The sequence below is a fragment of the Ictalurus punctatus genome, chromosome 4, assembly GCF_001660625.3.
Source record: "Ictalurus punctatus breed USDA103 chromosome 4, Coco_2.0, whole genome shotgun sequence".
Lineage (NCBI taxonomy): Eukaryota > Metazoa > Chordata > Actinopteri > Siluriformes > Ictaluridae > Ictalurus > Ictalurus punctatus.
In genome coordinates, this window is record NC_071284.1 from 5,370,001 (window position 1) to 5,390,927 (window position 20,927).

Sequence of the window (20,927 nt, forward strand, 5' to 3'; positions counted from 1 at the left end):
TTTGAATGCACATACAGATATACTGTAGTTACAGATATTTGGAGCACTAAACAGACACATATAGAGATACTGGCATTGCAATACACTCCTAATGCGGGGCAACAATTTCCCAACTGTAAACAGTCACATTTATTGGTTTTAATGATATTTGGACTATAGGCCAGAAATAACATAAAGACAACCAACACTTGTGTTTTCACACACATGTTGGTCCAAAAGTGGCCCTCTATCAAATCAGTAGTAATTGTTTTTCATAGGAAATGCTTCTATGTATATCTGCTTTCCTGTGTAATCCCTTTGCGATTTCCATTCATATCAAGCTCTGCTCATCTACTGGATTTTGGCCTTTGTGACCAAAACTATCAAGTTCACTAAATACGATGAACACGGAATCGGCCTGGGGCAGCTGCGCTTCTGCATCACAGGCTTGCTGGCTTTAATCTACGGCCTGCTGCTGACCGTGGAGATCAGTGTAATACTGCGCAGGGTGAGAGAACACTAGGAAACTGTAAGGAATTAAGTGTGTGTGTGTGTGTGTGTGTGTGTGTGTGTGTGTGTGTGTGTGTGTGTGTGTGTTTGGGTGTGAATAGTATCACTGAAAAATCAAGCAGCTGTTGAAGTATTGCTTTAATGCCATCATTTGTTGTTGTCTGGTGAATAATAGCCCAAAGTACAAACAGAGACAAAGGTAAACTGAACCTGGGTCATTCTGGTCTAGAAACGAAATAGAAATAATTTTCTTTCTTTTGTGATTTTTAAAGGCATTAAAGACAAAACCACTTGCAGTTAATATAAATATTAACGCTAATACTGACATAAAATCGCCTTTCAGTGAACCTTTTCACATGAATTATGATAAGCTACTCTTTCACACATCAAATTAAATAGCAGGGACACTTATCCCTGTGATGTCCATGATGATCCTCTCTCTCTGTCTCTGTCTGTCTCTCTCTCTATTATATAAATTAATCCACAGATAGTCCTTTCAGTCTATGCCGGATTAAGAAAAGAAAGGCATTACGCTAGCTGAGTAATATCTTTCGGTCACATGGCATTGCAGCACAGAATGAACTCTGACTGTTTGTTCTTGAAAGACATACATCTATCCATCTGTCCATCTGTCCTCTCCTAGATCTATCCATCTGTCCTCTCCTCCAGGGGTGGGGGTGGATAATAAACCCATACCTTTTAGACTGTTTTAAGCTGTTTATCAGGGTGAGGTGAATAGAGGTTAAGCCATGGTCTTGGGATCTCGCCATAACCTTTGCCGTGAGAATAGACCATTTTGTACTGAGAATAAAAGAACGAAGAGAAAGAAAATCTCTGCTATTTACAGAAAGTGAGCAATGTTGAGTTATGGTTTATAAAGAGAGTCTCTATGTATGTATTTTAATACAGAGCTGAGCTTTACTGCTTAGTGACTGTTACCAAGCTGCCACTGCATACATATCTGACTCTCTGTTGTGGAGTATCCATGGACAATCCATAATCATGACTTCACGATCAGTGGCAATAAAACGCCAGTGTAGTTGACAATCAGACCTAGTTCCCTAGTCCTGGAGAGCTACATTGGTGCACACTGAAGGCCTTGCCCACGTATTTAGCCACATCTGAAGAGTTTTGAGTTCAATGATTAGGAGTGTCCAATTGGGCATGGCTTACTATACTAGTGGGATAACATTGACACTTCACAGTTCCAGGGGCTTAGTTCAATGCTGAGCTCAGGTTACTGTCTTTGTGGAGTTTTAGTGGGTGTTCCTCATGGGTTCCCTCCAGGTTCTTCAGTTTCCTCCCACCTCCCAAAAAACATACCAGTTAGTGGATAGTCCCAAAGTGTAACTGAGTGTATGTGGTGCCCTGCTATGGACTGGTGTCCCATCCAGGTTGTATGGGACATACATCTCACGTCTGGATCTATCGTGACCGTGACGAGGAAGAAGTGACTGCTAAAGTTGAATGAATGATGAATGTACTAATGAGCATGCTTAATTTACATGCTTCTTTCAGACAGTCCCAGACTGCGACACCATTTCACCAAAAACGAAACATAAGTTTTGAACCTGCCTAGAAGCTGTGAACCTACTGGTGCTGATTTTGAGAATCAGAAAGAGGTCCCACCACCAGATAACTCTCATTCATGAGGAGTGCTAGGTTAGCTTTTACATTGTACATTGACATGGCTTGCTTGGTTTGCTCTCTCTCACTGAGTTGCACAGATTTTAAGAGACAAAGCAAGATTGCAAGATTTACAGCCTTCTAACTGGTGCAGTTAATCTTTACCCAGGATTACCCCATCTATTTTTAATCAAAAGAAGAGAAAGTTCTTCTTGGGCCAAATAAGAGTGCAGTTATCTGATAAAGGAGAATACCGATCCATGTTCTGTTAGTAAATCTTTGTTATGTTGTTTTAGGTTTTGAACAAAAAAAAGCACCCAATGCATCATTATTTCTGTTATCTATATCCACAATTACTTTAAATGGTATGGGAGTAGCAATAAAGTAATCTGTTGTCCAATTGGTGCTCTTGTTTTCCAGCGCTACATATTCTTCCCACACCCGACTGAGGTGAAGCCTCCTGAGGACCTGCAGGACCTTGGTGTGCGTTTCCTTCAGCCTTTCGTCAACCTGTTGTCCAAGAGCACATACTGGTGGATGAACACATTCATCACTTCAGCCCACAAACAGCCCATCTACCTGAAAACCATCGGGAAGCTACCCATAGCTATGAGAGCGCTCACCAACTACCAGAAGCTACGTAAGGCCTTCAATGCACAGAAGGTACACTAAGGCAAGAGTATTTATAGATATTTGTAAATAATGTCAGGCCCTGTGGTTAAAGATCCAGAATTTGAGAAGCTTAAACTGGCTTCTGTGGAAAAACGAGACCATGGGGTGAAAACATTTGACCATTGGCAATCAATTTGCAAGTTAATACATATACTTTTCCCACTAGCATGCCTCTATTTATCTGTTTTCTACAAATAAAACGTACATGTATTCATTCTGAAGACACATTTATCCAAACGTGACTGGCAGGCAGAATTCAATCCAAACCAATGGCTGAACAGGAGAGTGTTGAGAAATTCTCTATCAGGCATATGATTTGAACTTTCAACCTTCAGGGTAGTAGCAGAGAACCACTAAACTATTGTCATCATCAAAGTTAGGATGAAGGTGACCAGGAAATAACCAAATTGGTGAGCACACGAAGCTCTTTCCAAGACAGTTTCATGTTTGATCATGTTTGATCATTGATTATTTTGAGAATGGTCCCACTGCCAAATTAGCCTCATTCATGTGGAGGTTGCTAGGTTAGCTTTCACAAGCACACTGACATGGCTTGCTTGGTTTGCCATCATTGAGGTCAGAAAATGGGGTATGAGAGGATTTTTGTTATAACAATTTATAAAAGTTTATATTTCCAAACATTTTGAAGGAAACAATATGATGGTTGCTGGGTTTTGCATGCAAAAAAAGGACGTGCGACAGTTAGAGTCTCCAGAAGAACTGTGGCAGATTCTCCATGATGCTCAGTAAAACTTACCAGCAAATTATACCGTACCTGAGACAACTCATTTTAAAAAGAAGCACTTTATAGTATTTTTTAATAAAGTATATTATTATTATTGTGTAGAAACTTCTTTGCATGTGCCTAAGACTTTTGCACAGTACTGTATTTACTGTAGTGCTCATAAAGTTCCATTCCTATGTTGATACAGTGTTAACATTTCAAAATTTGTGTGTGTGTGGTGTAGGAGCGAGGCATGATCCCTGCACGAGGCCCACGGTTGATATGGTACGCTCTGAGGCAGGGATTTGGAGGCCCTCTGCTCCTCAGCATCACTCACCGCTTCGTGGCAGACCTACTGGGCTTCACCGGGCCACTCTGCATCTCCGGCATCGTCCACCACATCAGCAGTGATAATCACACCATCAAACCACCGGTATCCGCATGCATATTATCCAGTTTAAAGAAACATTTTTAATGTTACAAACAAAGAACATAAGTTCGGGGAGCAACTTTTGATTTATTTTTTGTGTGTGTGAAAAACAATAATGTATAAAGTCTTTATTTTGAAAGGGTTTGGCTAACTTTTTAGCACAACTAACAGAGTATTTCAGCTCAGTCAAGTCTTTATTCTTAAATACTGATTCATTTTGCAGAATAAAAGATGCACTGAACCATTTGTGACATTTTGTAGCCGTTTGATATAAAATCCAAGACGGCCTGCATCAGTGAGATGTCGGTTTTTGGTAAAGAGAGCAAGAGGATTAAAGCAAGATGTCAGCATGACACACGTTGCTTATAATCTACTAATTCTGAACACTGTGTGGAGATCACGTACTCACAGAACAATTATGTGTGTTGATTACAAGTATATTAAGGGCCTGTATGGCTGCATTAATGTACACGTATTAACAAGAATGGCCTTAAAGCATGCTCATGCCTGACTGCACAAAAAAAAAAAACAATATAATATATTACGTACTGGTTATTCTAATCAGTGTAAGATGTCATTTAGCATATGCTTATTAATTTGCTGCTTCAGGCAGTGATGGAGTATTTGATGTGTGGTCTTTGGTCTCAGGGGCTCTTATTAGCCCATAGAACCGTCTGGTAAAAAGCTGTGAAATCTGGCACACTGATTGTTCTGACCAAATTTGGGCCAAATGCTTCCAACCCTCTAACACTTCTTAATTTGGAAGTGTGTTTATGGTCATAACGGTATAACGTTCATAAAATTTAAAAGCCAGGCGTCACTGGACTTGCTGGGTCAAGACGAGTTCAACGCACCCTATGACGTCACTTTTTCAGAAACTGTTTTTACTCTACACATTTTGTCCAATCATCACCAAATTTTGTGTACATCATATTCAGAACAAAAGAATGTTGATATTCCAAACTGTTTGCCCATAATGTTCCAACAAATCTGACGGCGAAGCCGCAAAACAAAAACTGAGGCTGTATCTCAGCAACAACCTTGCACACTGACAAAAGTCTTGGTCAGCAGCTTCAGGACAATGCCCTGAGGCTATGCAACAAATTTCATGACAGCACCACTAACTGGTCAAAAGTTACAATAATATGCCAAAAATGCTTCCATCTTAGTTCTGTTTTTGTTACTCGTCCTCCAACGTTTGTCCAATCTTCACCAAATTTGGCGCACATCATCTTGAAACTTGTCTAAACAAAAGTTCTCAAAGAGACTCTGATATTCCAAACCGTTCACCCATAACGGATTGGCAAATGCATTAAACTACAAACCCTTTGCCTATAGTTATGGCTCTGCTTTCCTGCGATTGCTTATACAATAATTGTAGCACATCTGTGTATGTCCGGCTCACCGATTCTGGGTGCTTGGCCCCCGAAAATGCTGCTTGCAGCTTTAATTTCTGTTTTATACTCTTTTTATACACAACAATAGCATGCAACATAAACTGTACAGTTGAGCATTTTTAACTAAAATGCATACTATTTTATCTTCGTACTATTATCTGTTATTAATATTGGACTGGGTCTGTGATTAAAATATCCGTGATATCCAAATTGTGCTGCTGTGTATGCACACTGTCACACTATCACATTGTTTGTCTGTCTGTGTTACAGGTCAAGCTGCTAGGCATCCAGTTCATTTCCTCTCAGGCTTTTTTAGCGAACGCCTATGTGTTGGCAGTACTGCTTTTCCTAGCTCTGCTCCTTCAGAGGACATTCCTGCAGGCTTCCTACTACGCCGCCATAGAGACTGGCATTAAAATCAGGGGAGCCATCCAGGTTTTTATATCAACCATTCAAATACACATTTATTTATTCGATTTGTTCGAGTTATTGAATATTTTAATTGTGCAAAATTACTAACAATACTATGAGCAAGTAAATATCAATAGCATATAGAAATCTATTCTGAGTCTCATAACAGTAGCGCCTGTCAAGGGGTGGGATATATTGGGTAGCAAGTGAACAGTCAGTTCTTGAAGTTGATCTGTTAGAAGCAGGAAAATTGGGCAAGCATAATGATCTGAGCAAAGGGGAAAATTGTGATGGCTAGGTGACTGGGTCAGAGCATCTCCAAAACGGCAGGTCTTGTGGGGTGTAAGTACCTAACAAAAGTGGTCCAAGGAAGGACAACCGGTGAACTCGTGACAGGGTCATGGGTGCCCAAGGCTTACTGATGCGCCTGGGGAGTGAAGGCTGGCCTGTCTTGTTTGATCCCACAGAAGAGCTATTGTAGCACAAATTGCTGAAAAAGGTCATGATAGAAATATGTTTGAACACACAGTGCACCATTATATTGGGGTTTTTCTTTTTAAATCAGTATTAAGAAAGTGCACTTCAAGCCCAAATTTTACTTCCTACTTAAATGACTGAAATGTTTTATGAAAGTAAGTCAGATCTGGTTTTCACACATTGTTTTATCCACCTACAGTCAGTTACGACAAAGGAAATCAGCCCAATTGTGTAGCTTTGGAATCAATCCACAAATTCAATCCATAATGCCTGAATGCCATTTATATGTTGCACCATAATTTGCCCCAAATGTAACATTTGCCCTCACCCTGCCAAATTCATGCTTTTATGAGTGCTATTCCATGTTGATATGTGGGCCATCATCTACGTTTGATATTTTCAGTGTAAGATCTACAATAAGATCATGCGCCTGAGTACCTCCAACATGTCCATGGGAGACATGACCATCTCTCAGATCTGTAATCTGGTGGCCAGAGACACAGAGCAGCTCATGTGGTTCTTCTTTCTTTGTCCCAACCTGTGTGCCATGCCAGTGCAGGTGAGAGCCAAGCATTTATACATTTTAACCGCCAGTATCATAGATTGTTAGAAGGTTATATCATCCAATATTGACAGATACGCTTAACAAAAAAATGTAATGATATATCATGACCGTAGAGTTATATAGATCTAGGTGTATATAAAAAAAATTAATATCAGGTACAACCTTATACAGTATTTCCATCATTCTAATGAAATTAGCTAAAAATGATGGAGAAGGTTACATACATCTGATTTAGTGAAGCACTATAGTATTTTTCTTAACAGATCACTATTGGCGTGATCCTGCTGTACTACTTTTTGGGGATCAGTGCTCTGATTGGAGCTGCAGTGATCGCTGTTCTTGCCCCGATGCAATACTTTGTCGCCACACAGCTTTCACGAACGCAGAAAAGCACACTGGTGAGCATCAAACTCATCAAATTTCTTCGCCACGAGAATATTGACTAGAACGAACATGAAGGTAGCTTAGAACAGGACCATGTGTAACCTTGTCTGTCATTCTTCTCTGCACAGAATACATTTAAAACTGTGACTGGACATGGGGGCTCATTTAGTAAAGTTGATATAGGTCATACCAAACTAAAGATTTCCACTATTTTTACAAAAGTTTTGGGATTTTCTTCATAAATTACCAAGTGTTTTCACAGCATACTTGGTTTACATTCAGTCATGATGAGTTGAAAATAATTAAATGACAACTAAACATTGAAAGAGGACCGAAATTTGGCATGCATTAAATCTTCCAGTAATATAGCTCAGCCACTGCAGTGCACACACACACACACACACACACACACACACACACACACACACACACACATGTTTGTTTGTTTTTTTAATGTTTTAATTGTAGTTTTGTTTATCTTAATTCATGGATTTCTTTTATTCAGGTCATTAATATGAAATGAGAGTTTCACAAAAGTTTGAATAACGTGTTCAATTGTGCATGCAATTGAAATAAATAAGCTATTCAACATGAAAGTGTAAGCCATGTATAAAAATTGCAGTAAATAATCACCAATCATACAATCTGAGAGCAATTGGTCCAGGTTCATATTAGTGAACTCATGAGCTCTTGTAGGATATGAACATTTTTCACAACTAACTGAATTTTCATGAATGCCACATTTCTGATGAAAATGCTCCTGGGAACAATTTTAAAAAATTTGTATCCACCTTGTATGTTCACCCAGTGTTGCTATAACAACCTTTGGGCAAATGCGAGTCAATGTAATTGCAGTCTGAACAATCAGGTTGGACGTGGTCACTTGTAATTTGAAATCATTTGCAATGCTCAGTCTAAAAATCGGATTTAAGAAATAAATCTGATTTGTCCTGGTGTGTGAAATAAAATAAAAAAGTTAGCTTGGCTCAGCATGGATAACAAAAAAATCTGATTTTTGTGTTTACATGACACGGGTGGAAAAATTTTGATGTGACAATATTTGGGCCAATCCTACTTTGTTAGAAGTGAACACAGATTAGAACAAGCCAGCGTTTGGAGTTAGTGTTGGTACTTCAAGCATAACCGCAAGATATAAATAATAAAATCTCACAAGTTGAAGAAGACTTGCAGTAGACCATGATCTCACACAACCATGAGCAAAAGAGGTGGGTCATAATTTACCTCGCCTGTATGACAAAATTCAACTCAATTCAATGCAATTTTAATTTGCATAGCATTTTTAACATTAGCCTCTGTCACAAAGCAGCTTTAGAGAAATCCAGATGCAGATATAATTTATATACCTACTGAGCAAGCCAAATGTAACAATGGCAAGTAAAAATAAATAAATAAATAAATAAATAAATAAATAAATAAATAATAAAAACCCTCTGAAAATACATAAAGATGAAACGTTGAGAGAATCCAGACTCAAACGGGAACCCGTCATCTTCTGAGTGACACTGGATAGTGGGATTATAAATGATTACTTTAACTACATGCAAGTGAGATTATACGCTGGAGCAAGAGTTCTTTGCAAAGGAACCATGAAACCACACCATGAAACACACATTGTGTGTGTGTGTGTGTGTGTGTGTGTGTGTGTGTATGTATGTGTGTTGCAGGAGTACTCCAGTGAGAGACTGAAGAAGACTAATGAGATGTTGAGGGGCATCAAGCTGCTGAAATTATATGCCTGGGAGCACATCTTTAGATCCAGTGTGGAGGAGACGAGAAAAAAAGAGCTGACCAGCCTTCGAGCATTCGCCCTCTACACATCCCTCTCCAGTAATAATAATAATAATAATAAACTTTATTTTATAACGCGCCTTTAAAAGCAGCTTCTCAAAATAAGCAGTACACAGAAAAAAGAAAAAATGATAAAAGTTAATAATAATAATAATAATAATAATAATAATAATAATAATAATAATAATAAAAGTAGACATCAGCAGTCAAATGCAAGTTTAAAAAAGTAAGTCTTAAGTTGAGCTTTAAAAATGCCAATGGTCTGAGCAGTAAGGCATCCTATTAATTTCCCAGCCAAGAGAGAGCTCTCGAAATACAAAGTCTTAAACTCTGTGCTTTTTTCCTTCCAGTTTTCATTAACGCAGCCATTCCAATCGCAGCAGTTCTTACAGTAAGTTCGCTGCTCTTTCCATGCCTCAGATCTCTCCTGACTGACACATCATGTCTAAAATATAAACTGTTTGCATTTTGCTGTGTCTCCTCAGACGTTTGTAGTACATGCCTACGTACACAGCTCTACAGACACTGCTCTCTCTCCTGCTGTGGCATTTGCTTCTCTCTCACTCTTCCACATCTTGGTCACGCCCCTCTTCCTGCTTTCTAGTGTACTACACTCAACTGTTAAAGCACTTGTAAGGTGACTGACCATCTCTGGTCATAATCATAATTTCCCTGTTGCACTGTTGAATTCTTGCGATCGGTAAGGAGCTGCATTCGTTTTTTGTCCTGTTAGCTTTACGAGAGTGAAAAGGCGTGGCCAGTTGTGGTATAAGTGGAACACAACATCTCAGGAATTTATATGGAAATATTAAGTCCTGCTGTTATATGAAAATAGCTAACTTCATGGTGATAACAGTCATATCACACTACCTAGTCCCTGATCATTTTCCTATAACAGTACATGCTTTTGTCCTTAATCTGCTTAATTGAAAGCTGACATGATATAATTAAGCAATATCTATGAAAAAATATATATTTAGATTACATAAGAAAATGAAGGAAAAGCTATACTTAATTTATATGTGTAAGCTTAAGGGTTGGGACTCCTTCCTTCCTTCCTTCCTTCCTTCCGTCCTTCCTTCCTTTTGCGCTTCATTCTGCACTTCCTTCCACAATTACTTCTTTTCTTCCGCACTGCCTTCCTTTTTTCCGCACTTCAACACTTCCTACTTTCCTTCCCCACTTCCATCTGCATTTCCTTAATCACTTCCTTCCTTCCTTCCTGCCTTTCACACGCACACACTCAAGTTTTCTTATACTAATTAGTAGTAAACCCGGAATACCAGACATGATAAGGATTACTGTCAGGTACATCTCCTAGGAGCATTCAAGAGACACTTTGGCAAAGTGTCATAACTTATCATTTGTTATTATGATCGCAACATTATAATTTATATGCTTGTTAGTGTTTTAATGGTAGGTGTGGTCCTTCAGCATTAATTAGCAGTCTTTGTCTTTGAACTTCAAACTTTTTTTGTAGTTCATTACAAATCTTTAGTGTAAAGCATCCCTTTATACTGACAGAAGGATACTTTCCAAGAAATATGTTAGACGTTTGGTAAATATTCTAGAAGAAGACCAAGTGTTTGTGTTATAACTCTGTTTTAGTGTGCAGAAACTTAGCGAGTTCTTTGCTAGTGAGGAGATTGAACTTGATCAAGAACCCAAAACCCCCACGCCAACCGATACAAACAACCACAGTAACATAAAGTCAGTTGTGAGTACATGCTTCAATTTTCAAGAGAATATTCACATGTGAAGGCAAATACCAAATCTGCATTAACAAGACTAAGCTTACTGTTTGTCCTTTCCCAGTACATGTTGCAGCTCCAGGCCTCAAAGCTGGTTAACCGGAAGAACAAAGCCAAACAGGACAAGAACAGTAAGCTACCACAGCAGGATCTGAACCTGAACATGTCTGTTGTAAATGAGGAGAATATCTGTCTCAAGGTAGAAATCGTTTCCAAGTCATTTCCAGCTAGAGCTGTTGGTTTTATTCGAATCAATGTTAAATAATGACTATACTATATACCATAGATCGTGAATGGCTACTTTACTTGGACTCAGGGATGTCCCACTCTGACCAACATTGACATAAAAGTTCCTTTTGGTAAGTTGTTTATTGAGCCTCACAGCTCCAGGGTCCCTATTTGTGTGGAGGTTTCCATGTTCTCTCCGTGTCGGTGTGCAGTTCCTCTGGGTTCCCTGGTTTCCTCCCACCTTCCAAAAACATGGCAGTAGGTGGACTAGCTATACTAAATTGTCCCTAGGTGTTAATGTGTGTGCAAGGTGCCCTGTGATGGACTGACACCCTATCCAGGGTGTATTCCCATCTTGCTCCCAGTGTTCCCAGGATAGACTTGGGGTTCCAGAGTGGGTTGTGTTGGAAGACAAATAGTACTGAAGATAAATGGTACATTTTGCTAGGTAATTCCTTAATGTGTGTGTGTGTGTGTGTGTGTGTGTGTGTGTGTGTGTGTGTTATAGGTGCGTTGACTATGATTGTAGGGCAGGTAGGATGTGGAAAATCCTCCCTACTGTTAGCTGCTCTGGGGGAAATGCAGAAGATCTCAGGAAGTGTGACATGGAACAAGTAACACACATATCACTCATCAACCACTGCTTTGCTGTGTTTATATATAATTTTCATTTAACTTAAGGTAATTATATATATTTTGTATTTACACCCAACAGATTACCAGATCAGGAAGAGGAAGAGACTAACAGGTTTAGTACAGGAATTTGCATATGGCTCCAACCTGAGATTTTTCAATCTGAAGGACATCCATTTTATAGAAAATGATTACATATGAATAAATGTGTTTCTATTGTTACAGTATTTCTCTGCCTTAAAAAAACGTTGGTAACAGTGTGGGGAAATGTACTAAAGAAGAAAGACCCAAACCCCAAACCTCTAAACCTTAATCTTAATCCTAACCCCAAACCTTAATCTTAACCCTAACCCCAAACTTCTAAATCTTAACCCTAACCCCAGACCTCTAAACCTTAAACTTAACCATAAACCTCTAAACCTTAACCTTAATCCTAACCTCAAACCTCTAAACCTTAATCCTAACCCCAAACCTCTAACCCTTAATCTTAACCCCAAACCTCTAAACCTTAATCTTAACCCCAAACCTCTAAACCTTAATCCTAACCCCAAACCTCTAAACCTTAATCTTAACCACAAACCTCTAAACCTTACTCTTAACCCCAAACCTCTAACCTTAAACTTTAATCCTAACCCCAAAGCTCTAACCCTTAACCTTAATCCTAACCCCAAACCTCTAAACCTTAATCTTAAGCCCAAACCTCTAACCTTAAACCTTAATCCTAACCTCGAACCTCTAAACCTTAATCTTAACCCTAACCCCAAACCTCTAAACCTTACTCTTAACCCCAAACCTCTAACCTTAAACTTTAATCCTAACCCCAAAGCTCTAACCCTTAACCTTAATCCTAAAACCAAACCTCTAAACCTTAATCTTAACCCCAAACCTCTAACCTTAAACTTTAATCCTAACCCCAAAGCTCTAACCCTTAACCTTAATTCTAACCCCAAAGCTCTAACCCTTAACCTTAATTCTAACCACTAATCTTAACCCTAGTCACATCAGACATACAGTATAATATTAGCACTATCTATTAATCTTTTGGATCTACATCTATCTAGTATCTAATATCTCTCTGTTTACAGAAGAAAAATTATTGCATTCAAAATGAATAAATTAAGGGGGGGGGGGGGGTCAATTAATTTGTAATGCAATAATTTTCTTTTCTAGAAGTTGATTTTTGAATGATCTTCTTTTCCTCTTGTCTCAAGGTTGTCTGTTAATCATGTCCCTGGCCCAAAAGCACCCGAGTACGTAATGTATATACAGTTCAGCGCAAGCAAATTATTGATTCAGTTTCAGTACATTACTATTCCTACATGACACTACATGGCTCTGATTTGTAGGAAGAGAGCTTCAGTGGCCTATGCTTCCCAGAGGCCATGGCTCCTCAATGCCACAGTGGAGGAGAACATCTTGTTCGACATGGCCCCTAACAAGAAAAGGTGCAGAGCAATACACCTCTGATTGAGTAGTTATCAGTGTTCTTCCTGTTTCCTTCTCTTCATGGTTAGTCATGTGAAAAGCCAGGGCTGCTGATAGATAGAAATGTGCGCTGTGCTTCAGCAGAGCAAGCACACTTCTCTGCACAAACACAATACCTCATTCTGCCGGTTTCCATCTCGACCTTGAAAACAAATTGAAACGTCTTTGTCTACACAGAAAATTGCCTTCTGGGAAATGACCAAAAAAATTTTCCACGCTTGTGGATTTTTAGCCGTTAGAATCCAATAAACACAAACGTCATTTCTTGCTTACACTACTCTAATCCTTTTTTCTAAGCTTTTTTGTATTGTGAGTATCAGCCACTGATGTATACCAATGATTTTAAAATTGCATGTACTTACAATGTTAAAAGTCTTGTAATAATAAATGAATGAGCTATGAGCTCATTTTTGTGATGGTTTTAGGGTTGTTGGATATTTCTGTAAACCTGTGGAGAAGGATATTCGAGGATAGGGTCTATTCTGAAATAGAAAGACAATCTTTGCAGTCTCTGAAGCTGTATTTAGGTGCTTTTTTTTTCTTTTTCTAAGGGCGACATCTCTAGTACAATACTTATATGTCTCTTCAGTGGCCTACTCCAGTAGGCCTTATTTTCAGTCATTATAATAGCTAGTTCCCATGTGAAAACAGTATGGAGTGTAGTCATCTGACCCAAAGCAATTTTTACACTAAAAGCTTTTTTTTGTAGAGACTCTTGCTCAGTGATATTTGGGGATACATGAGGGATATTTAGGGACAAATAGTCCTGGGGCCTCTACCATGAAGCTGGTTTAGGTGGCTAGCCAGGTCAGTTTCAGTTTAGTTTGTGCCAACCCTGGCTTTTACCGGTGTTCATCACTACAGTAATTTACGCTCCATGGCTAACCAAAGGCAGGTTATGTTCTGACATGATAATGCTAATGTCAGACATGTGATGGCCAAATGATTACAGTTTATATCAATGTTACTTGCTAATAATGGCTGATATTTGACTCTTTTGTCTACTCTTTCTTGATTCCAGAAATTTTCATTTAAAATTGGTCAAATATAAGTTCAAATATCAGTTTCTCTAAAGTCAAGACTAGCAACAGACACTGGAGAAGAGCAAAAATGAAGGTTAATGTGTGTTCACACATTTCTGCTATTCATCACTTTGGAAGTCCGAATTTTCTTACAGTTACGAGATTGTGAGTTGTGACACAGTTTGAGACATTTGTCAATATAGCGGAGCTCGGTTTGCGGTCAATGCTAAATGTATGTACAGTGTAAATTTAGTTTTGGAAAACGTTTTCTGCGTAAATGACTAACATATTTGAGTAAAAAATGTTTATGTAAATTCTTTATGTCATTGGCTAGTTTAAGTTTCTTTTCCATATTTATTTAATAGTTGTCTCTTTCTGGTTGGTGAATGATGTGATTCATAATGGAGAATATACTGTAGGTGGATGCATTATATGTAGGCTTATATGCATTACATTAATATATGTCAGTATTTTAAAAAAGTGTAAATACGGTGTGTATATTTGTCTTGCCTTGCCTACACATGTGAAACTAATGCTGCTTGAATAGGGCTTTAAAGCCCCTTCGCAAAATGGGTGACCTGCCATATTAAATCCTCCACGAGATTTCTTTATTAAGTGCCCTAGTTGTCCCGCAAAATCATTGAAAAGTGCGCTGAAGCTTATGCAAGTTGTGCTGCAGGCAAATAGTGTCTGTTTGACACTCCAATAGTATTTGAAGAACTTTCAACCTTCTTATAGGAGTGGAGAATGAATGAATTATATGCAGAAGACAGGGAGTAAATATTGGCAGTAAAAACGATATTCATGAAGGTCAGAAGACAGCAAATTTGCATAGTCATTTAAATACATTTTCTCTTCAGGTATGCAGAAGTGATCGAAGCATGCCAGCTCCAGCCTGATATCGACACACTTCCCCAAGGAGATCAAACGGTGGTTGGAGAGAGGGTATGTATTTGTGTGTGTGTTGGTTGTATATATATGTGTACGCATGTGTATTTGTTCAGGTTTCTCTGTCTCTTTCTCAGGGCATTATTCTTTCTGGTGGCCAGCGGCAGCGTATCAGTGTAGCCAGAGCTCTTTATCAGCAATCTAAAGTGGTGTTCTTGGTGAGTCCGAACATGTTTACATACAGTCTGTTCACACAGAGAATTCAGCCATGATTTCATTCGGATCGTCTTGTACAGTATAAGTAGTAATCGTAAAAGACTGCTGTAATCACACAGTCTAAAACCAGCTTTAGGCTGTATTGAGATGTATACTTAAAAAAAAAGAGGTATAGGGTCCCGTGTGGCTCAGTATTTTAAGCGTTCCCGATATTGTCAGGAAATGTGAGTTTGAATCCCGGCCGTGTTATAGCCATGTGTGGATGGCAGATGGGGAGTAGTAATTGCCTCCAAACAATCCCTGCAAGTTATCACCTAAACCTTTATAATAAATAAATAAATAAATCAATAAATAAATAAATAAATAAATAAATAAGGAAAAAAATGCTACAAAAAAAGACCAAATATACAGTACTGTATGTCTCGTATTAGCCATACTCTAGTGGGGCAAAGAAACATATTCGATTTAGAAATTCACAAAATCTCATATTCTTCTAGACTTTAGTAGCACTTATTTCACTCATTCAGTGATAATGATAAACATCCATGCATGGATGATTCAATTTCTATTGCTACAAATAATCTGTATTTGTATTCAAATTTAAATGCCAAGTGGGCATGACCTAAACTGAATATAAACAAACTAATACCCTAAACCCCTGTGGCCCTGACCGGGCAGGTACTAAGGATGAATGAATGCAGAGGCAAATGTTTATGGTAATGAACATGCTTTTTGTTTGTCTTGTGAGCGTCCTATCTGACCACCTTCATGAAAATAAACACCTTCCACTTGTTCGCCTTGTATTTATATCCTCTTAGAACCCTATCTGTTCATGCCACATTAACTGTATTTGGTTACATCCCTAGTGTATACAAACCGATACAATTGTATGTTATCGTTAGGATGACCCATTCTCAGCCCTGGACATCCACCTGAGTGACCACCTGATGTTGGAGGGAATTCTAAAGTTCCTCAGACAGGAGAAAAGGACGGTGGTGCTGGTCACACACAAACTGCAGTACTTACCACATGCAGACTGGGTGAGAACCACACATCTAATATATACGGTATATATTTGTGCAGCAAATAACGCACCAAACTGCACTTCACTTAACTGCTAACAATGAAAGTAAATAAATCAGTGTAATAAATTTGCAAAATAATAAGTATGTGTAACATATTACACTATTTATGGCCATACCAATTCTTAAAATGTGCTTGTGTGGACAAACTGGCAACTCACATGAAATTGCTGATTAACTGAGAGCACACAGTAACGCAGAAACTCCTTATAGCTTATTGATGATAATTCAGCTTAATGATGGGTGGAGGATGCAAAGTCTACAGTATCGTCTGGGAGGTTTAAATGCCATGTTCATGTCCAAAAAACAAGTTTGGATCTGTCTCTTTGAGCTGCCATGCGCTACTGATCTGACTCTGAAGTACAGAAGCTGATTGAAAGCTTGTGCACACTTCTCCACTTCATGCAAAGTGATATCATAGTGTTACCAGTCTATTAAGTTGAAAGAAGGTTTAAAAAAAGAAAAAGACCTTTCCGAGTGTAGTCTTAAGCATCTGACTGTAGATTTGACTTCATCTAGTCTAGCTTTCTTTATCATCTGCTGTTTGTGGGGTTTTTTTTTTTTTGTACTGTTCTCACACCATGAATTTATTATAGTATATTACTCCATACATATATTATATTTTCTTTCTACGATCCCTAAGATTATAGCCATGAAGGATGGGACAGTCCAGACACAAGGCACCTTAAAGGACATCCAGTGTGCCGAGCCTGAGCTGTTTGAACACTGGAAAACCCTGATGAACAGAAAAGATAAGGTGATGAAATGATAAGCTCTTCTATGAGGTTAAGGAATGGTGAATTTGATGGGAGGAAAAGTGGACTGCAAATCAGTGTGACAACATGAAGGCAGTAAAATGTCTCATTGTTTGACCTGATTTCATATCTTAAGCTTAATCCTTCCACAGAGGTCATCAGAAATGAATTCTGACAATGATTTGGGACAGGTGTAATAGCAGTCCATGGTATATAGTGCTTCCACTTTTGCTCTTTTTTCTTGTCTCTATAACAATTAGTATTTTTAATATTATTATATATTAACTGTTTGACTGCAGTTCGGTGTAATATTTGTTATACATATGGTTTTGTACTTGAGAGCAGACAATTACAAATTATTCTATAGGAACACGTGGTTATACCAGTAGTACATCCATACATTCCATCCATCCATTTTCCATACTGCTTATCCTACACAGGGTCACGGGGGGCCTGGAGCCTATGCCAGGGAACTCGGGGCACAAGGTGGGGTACACCCTGGACGAGCTGCCAACCCATCACAGAGCACAATCACACACCCATTCACACACCACGGACAATTTAGTAATGCCAATCAGCCTACAATGCATGTCTTTGGACTGGGGGAGGAAACCAGAGTATCCAGAGGAAACCCCCAAAACATGGGGAGAACATGCAAGCTCTACGTACAGAGCAGAGGCGGGATTCGAGCCCCCAACCCCAGCAGTGCGAGGCAAAATGCTAACCTAAGCCACCATGCCCCCATCAATCTAACACCTTAAAGGGTTATTTAATTCATTCCTCTATAGGAATCCAAATCACCAACTTGAGTGAGAAACAAATGCGGGCATTTTCAAAATTGTATTCACTTTTCAAGCATTTTTCTATCAAAGAAATGGATGTTTGGCCCATATAGAGAGCTGTTGCACTAATTGAGCAGTGTAGAAAATTTGATCCCTGAATGGAACGAAAAAAATATATATCATTTTCCAGGTTTTCATTTAATTCCCCGATGGCCAGATGTCAGGTTTACTGAGAAAAGTTCACCATGGACTCTGTTTTTTTTTTTCCCTGACAGGAGAACTCTGTGGAGCTGAAGAGGAAGAGTTTCAGGAGGATGTACTCCAGAGACACACTTGCCACAGAGGATGAGGAAGAAGGTAAAGACTCAACATGTATATACACATCAGAAATGACAAATATGTTACCCGCTCAAACAAAAACACTACAGATGTTTTAAAGATAATCAATACTTATTCATACCATCAGTGAATAAAATGAAGCCCGCAATGACCGACATGAATCCACACGTTAATGACGTTTGTGGTCGTTAACTGGACAGATTCAGAAGCGAGTCGTAATAAGTTCCGTTATAGGCCTTTAAAATACCGTTTGACGCTGCAGATATAATGTGTAGTGCAGGTGTTACATTATATGGTTCTGGAATCTTCTAGAATCGATTCATACCATGATTTTCACCCTGCTTTAGAAATTATGGCAAATCTTCTACCACATATTGAAGTGAATGCTACACATGGAAATAATATTATGTGTGATGTCATCAATCTATACTTCTAAATGGATAAATCCAATCTAAATGTAATGCTATGACTATTTCAGGGTTGCTTATCAGGGTATACTATCACACAAGTATACAGAATAATTACACCCTTAATTGTAATAGTTTTAAGACTAGTTTGTAAAACATCACTAAGATCATATCTTTATATGTTACCAGTATTCATAATGGAATGAATGACTAACAAAGCTTTTACTGTATCCTGTTCTTACAGTGCTTTGATTTTTTGTGCAGAGTGTGTGTGTGTGTGCGTGCTTAAAGTTGTACTGTGCTCTATATCTGTTGTTGTTTTTTCCATCATGGCTTCCCCTGTGTGGACTTTTGGGATATCTCCAGCCTCTTCTCTGACTGTCAGAGAGGTTAAAGGTTGGAATGGCATGCTTCTCTGCATCTTCTCTCGCACAATTGGGATGTTTAGGAATTATGAATGAAAAATCAATTTGAAAGATTTTTTAATTTATTTTTATTTTTTTCCCACAGTTCAGATGTATTGACCATATACAGGCAACACAAGTGTGGATTTATAAGTATTTTAATGATTGCATGAAAATATGTCATTTATAACCTAATTTTTCATCGTTATACATACAGTAGAAAGCAAAAGTTTGCATACCCCTAGGACAAAATAAAACTATTAGTGTATTAGGTGTCACAAAAATAAATTTGAACATAAAAGTTGAAAGAGTTTACAATATGTCGAATATTAATATAGTATGCTGTAATATAATATACAGTAAGTAAGGAATAAAACCCAACCCGACACAAAACGGAGTTACTGTTACTATACTGAAGTTATTTATTTTCAAACAAAAACATGTCCTGGAGTTTTTTTTTAATAGCTCGAACACCACAGCATTTGCCATCACTAACATTTTTTAAAAGTACTTATTATCCATTTGTGGAAGTTATTTAGCGATAAACAACGGTTCCCACACCAAGCTCTTTTTTTTCTTTCTCTTAAAGTTAATAAGGCCAAATGGTTAAACATTAAAAGGTAACTGCTGTCACCATTCAGTCATGTTAATTCCATATCCAGACCTTTGCAAGCAAGGAGTTATATCAACTGGACCTTCACAAATTTCACTTGAATACCACTGTTATAACCTGCGCTGCTTCTGTGTACAAATCTCAACAACTTCTTTGGTGTTATTTCAGTTTCATCTGCATAAACTCAACTCAAATTTGGTGTTCTTTTAACAATGAGGCTTTTGCTGTGCATGAAGAGCATCGTTGCATTACTACATGTATCAACTCTTGAAGATGTTTAAAAAATTTCTGCCACTACACTAAACCCCTGTGAAGTGAAGAACACCAGTCTGACCGCAGTGTTTTGTCCCCACAGACGGTTCCCTATGTACAGATGAGGACAGCCTGACAGCCGAGCTGCGTCAGAGGAACACAATGCTATGGGGCCCTTTGGGGACGTACCTGCGAACAGCTGGCCTCCTGCTGCTTCCGCTGCTCATCCTGTCACAGCTCACCAAACACTCACTCATGCTAGCGATAGACTACTGGCTCGCCCACTGGACGTCTCAGGCCATCACAGCTCGTACTGACAGTACAGAGAGGAACTGCACATCTACACAGGTGAGGAATATCGATGTCTATGAAGGTTTTCAGTCAACCAGATCAGTTTGAATATCTTGGACAATAATAGTTTCTTGCTGTTCGTGGACTTCAACATGTCTAATTCTTCTCCATGGTGTGAAATTTAGGTGAGTGTCATGAAGACATAATGAATGCAGGGGAATTTCAGTAACACTTTACAATAATAGTACATGAATAAATCATGCACTAACACCTGAATGTATTAATGATGAGTTAAGGCATGTACTAATCACAAACTAATGAAGAGCTAACCTTAACTATGACGTGAGTCTTATGAATTCATGCGTGTATAATGACCAGATTAAGTACATGATAGTATATGTTTGTTAGTTAATGTATTACTTAACACGTAGGGGTAAATAAATCCAAAATATTTTTTTGAATATGTTTTCATATGAGGCTATGGGATTTCAATTAATAGAAACTACATATCTAAACTATCCCACACTCACCTGAAAAGGCATTATTTGGCTTAATAATAGCATTTGTAAGTTTCATAATCTAGCAATTTGTAAAATTAATAATAATAATAATAATAATAATAATAATAATAATAATAATAATAATAATAATAATAGCTATGCAATATCCTTTGTCTATTTTATAAATAACATTGTCTTATGCAGCATCAGAAACCAATTCGGACATGCAGTTTATAATCATAATGTCATAATCATATCATCATAATGTTATGACTTACATTAGTTACATTAGCCT

At 38.2% G+C, this 20,927-nt stretch overlaps 1 protein-coding gene across 1 annotated transcript in view; it reads left to right on the plus strand.

Moving 5' to 3' along the window:
- The window catches only part of abcc8b (ATP-binding cassette, sub-family C (CFTR/MRP), member 8b), a 34,658-nt gene that overhangs the window by 3,689 nt on the left and 10,042 nt on the right, over positions 1-20,927 (plus strand). Inside the window, exons 5-26 of the mRNA XM_047154608.2 lie at positions 321-487; positions 2,536-2,778; positions 3,756-3,944; positions 5,609-5,773; positions 6,630-6,785; positions 7,055-7,189; positions 8,861-9,023; positions 9,335-9,375; positions 9,470-9,621; positions 10,593-10,701; positions 10,800-10,934; positions 11,022-11,094; positions 11,472-11,577; positions 11,679-11,711; positions 12,808-12,846; positions 12,943-13,041; positions 14,964-15,048; positions 15,129-15,209; positions 16,110-16,247; positions 16,933-17,046; positions 18,102-18,183; positions 19,945-20,189. Of these exons, the coding sequence (XP_047010564.1) occupies positions 321-487; positions 2,536-2,778; positions 3,756-3,944; positions 5,609-5,773; positions 6,630-6,785; positions 7,055-7,189; positions 8,861-9,023; positions 9,335-9,375; positions 9,470-9,621; positions 10,593-10,701; positions 10,800-10,934; positions 11,022-11,094; positions 11,472-11,577; positions 11,679-11,711; positions 12,808-12,846; positions 12,943-13,041; positions 14,964-15,048; positions 15,129-15,209; positions 16,110-16,247; positions 16,933-17,046; positions 18,102-18,183; positions 19,945-20,189 (2,750 nt within the window). The remainder of the gene's footprint in view (positions 1-320; positions 488-2,535; positions 2,779-3,755; positions 3,945-5,608; positions 5,774-6,629; positions 6,786-7,054; positions 7,190-8,860; positions 9,024-9,334; positions 9,376-9,469; positions 9,622-10,592; positions 10,702-10,799; positions 10,935-11,021; positions 11,095-11,471; positions 11,578-11,678; positions 11,712-12,807; positions 12,847-12,942; positions 13,042-14,963; positions 15,049-15,128; positions 15,210-16,109; positions 16,248-16,932; positions 17,047-18,101; positions 18,184-19,944; positions 20,190-20,927) is intronic.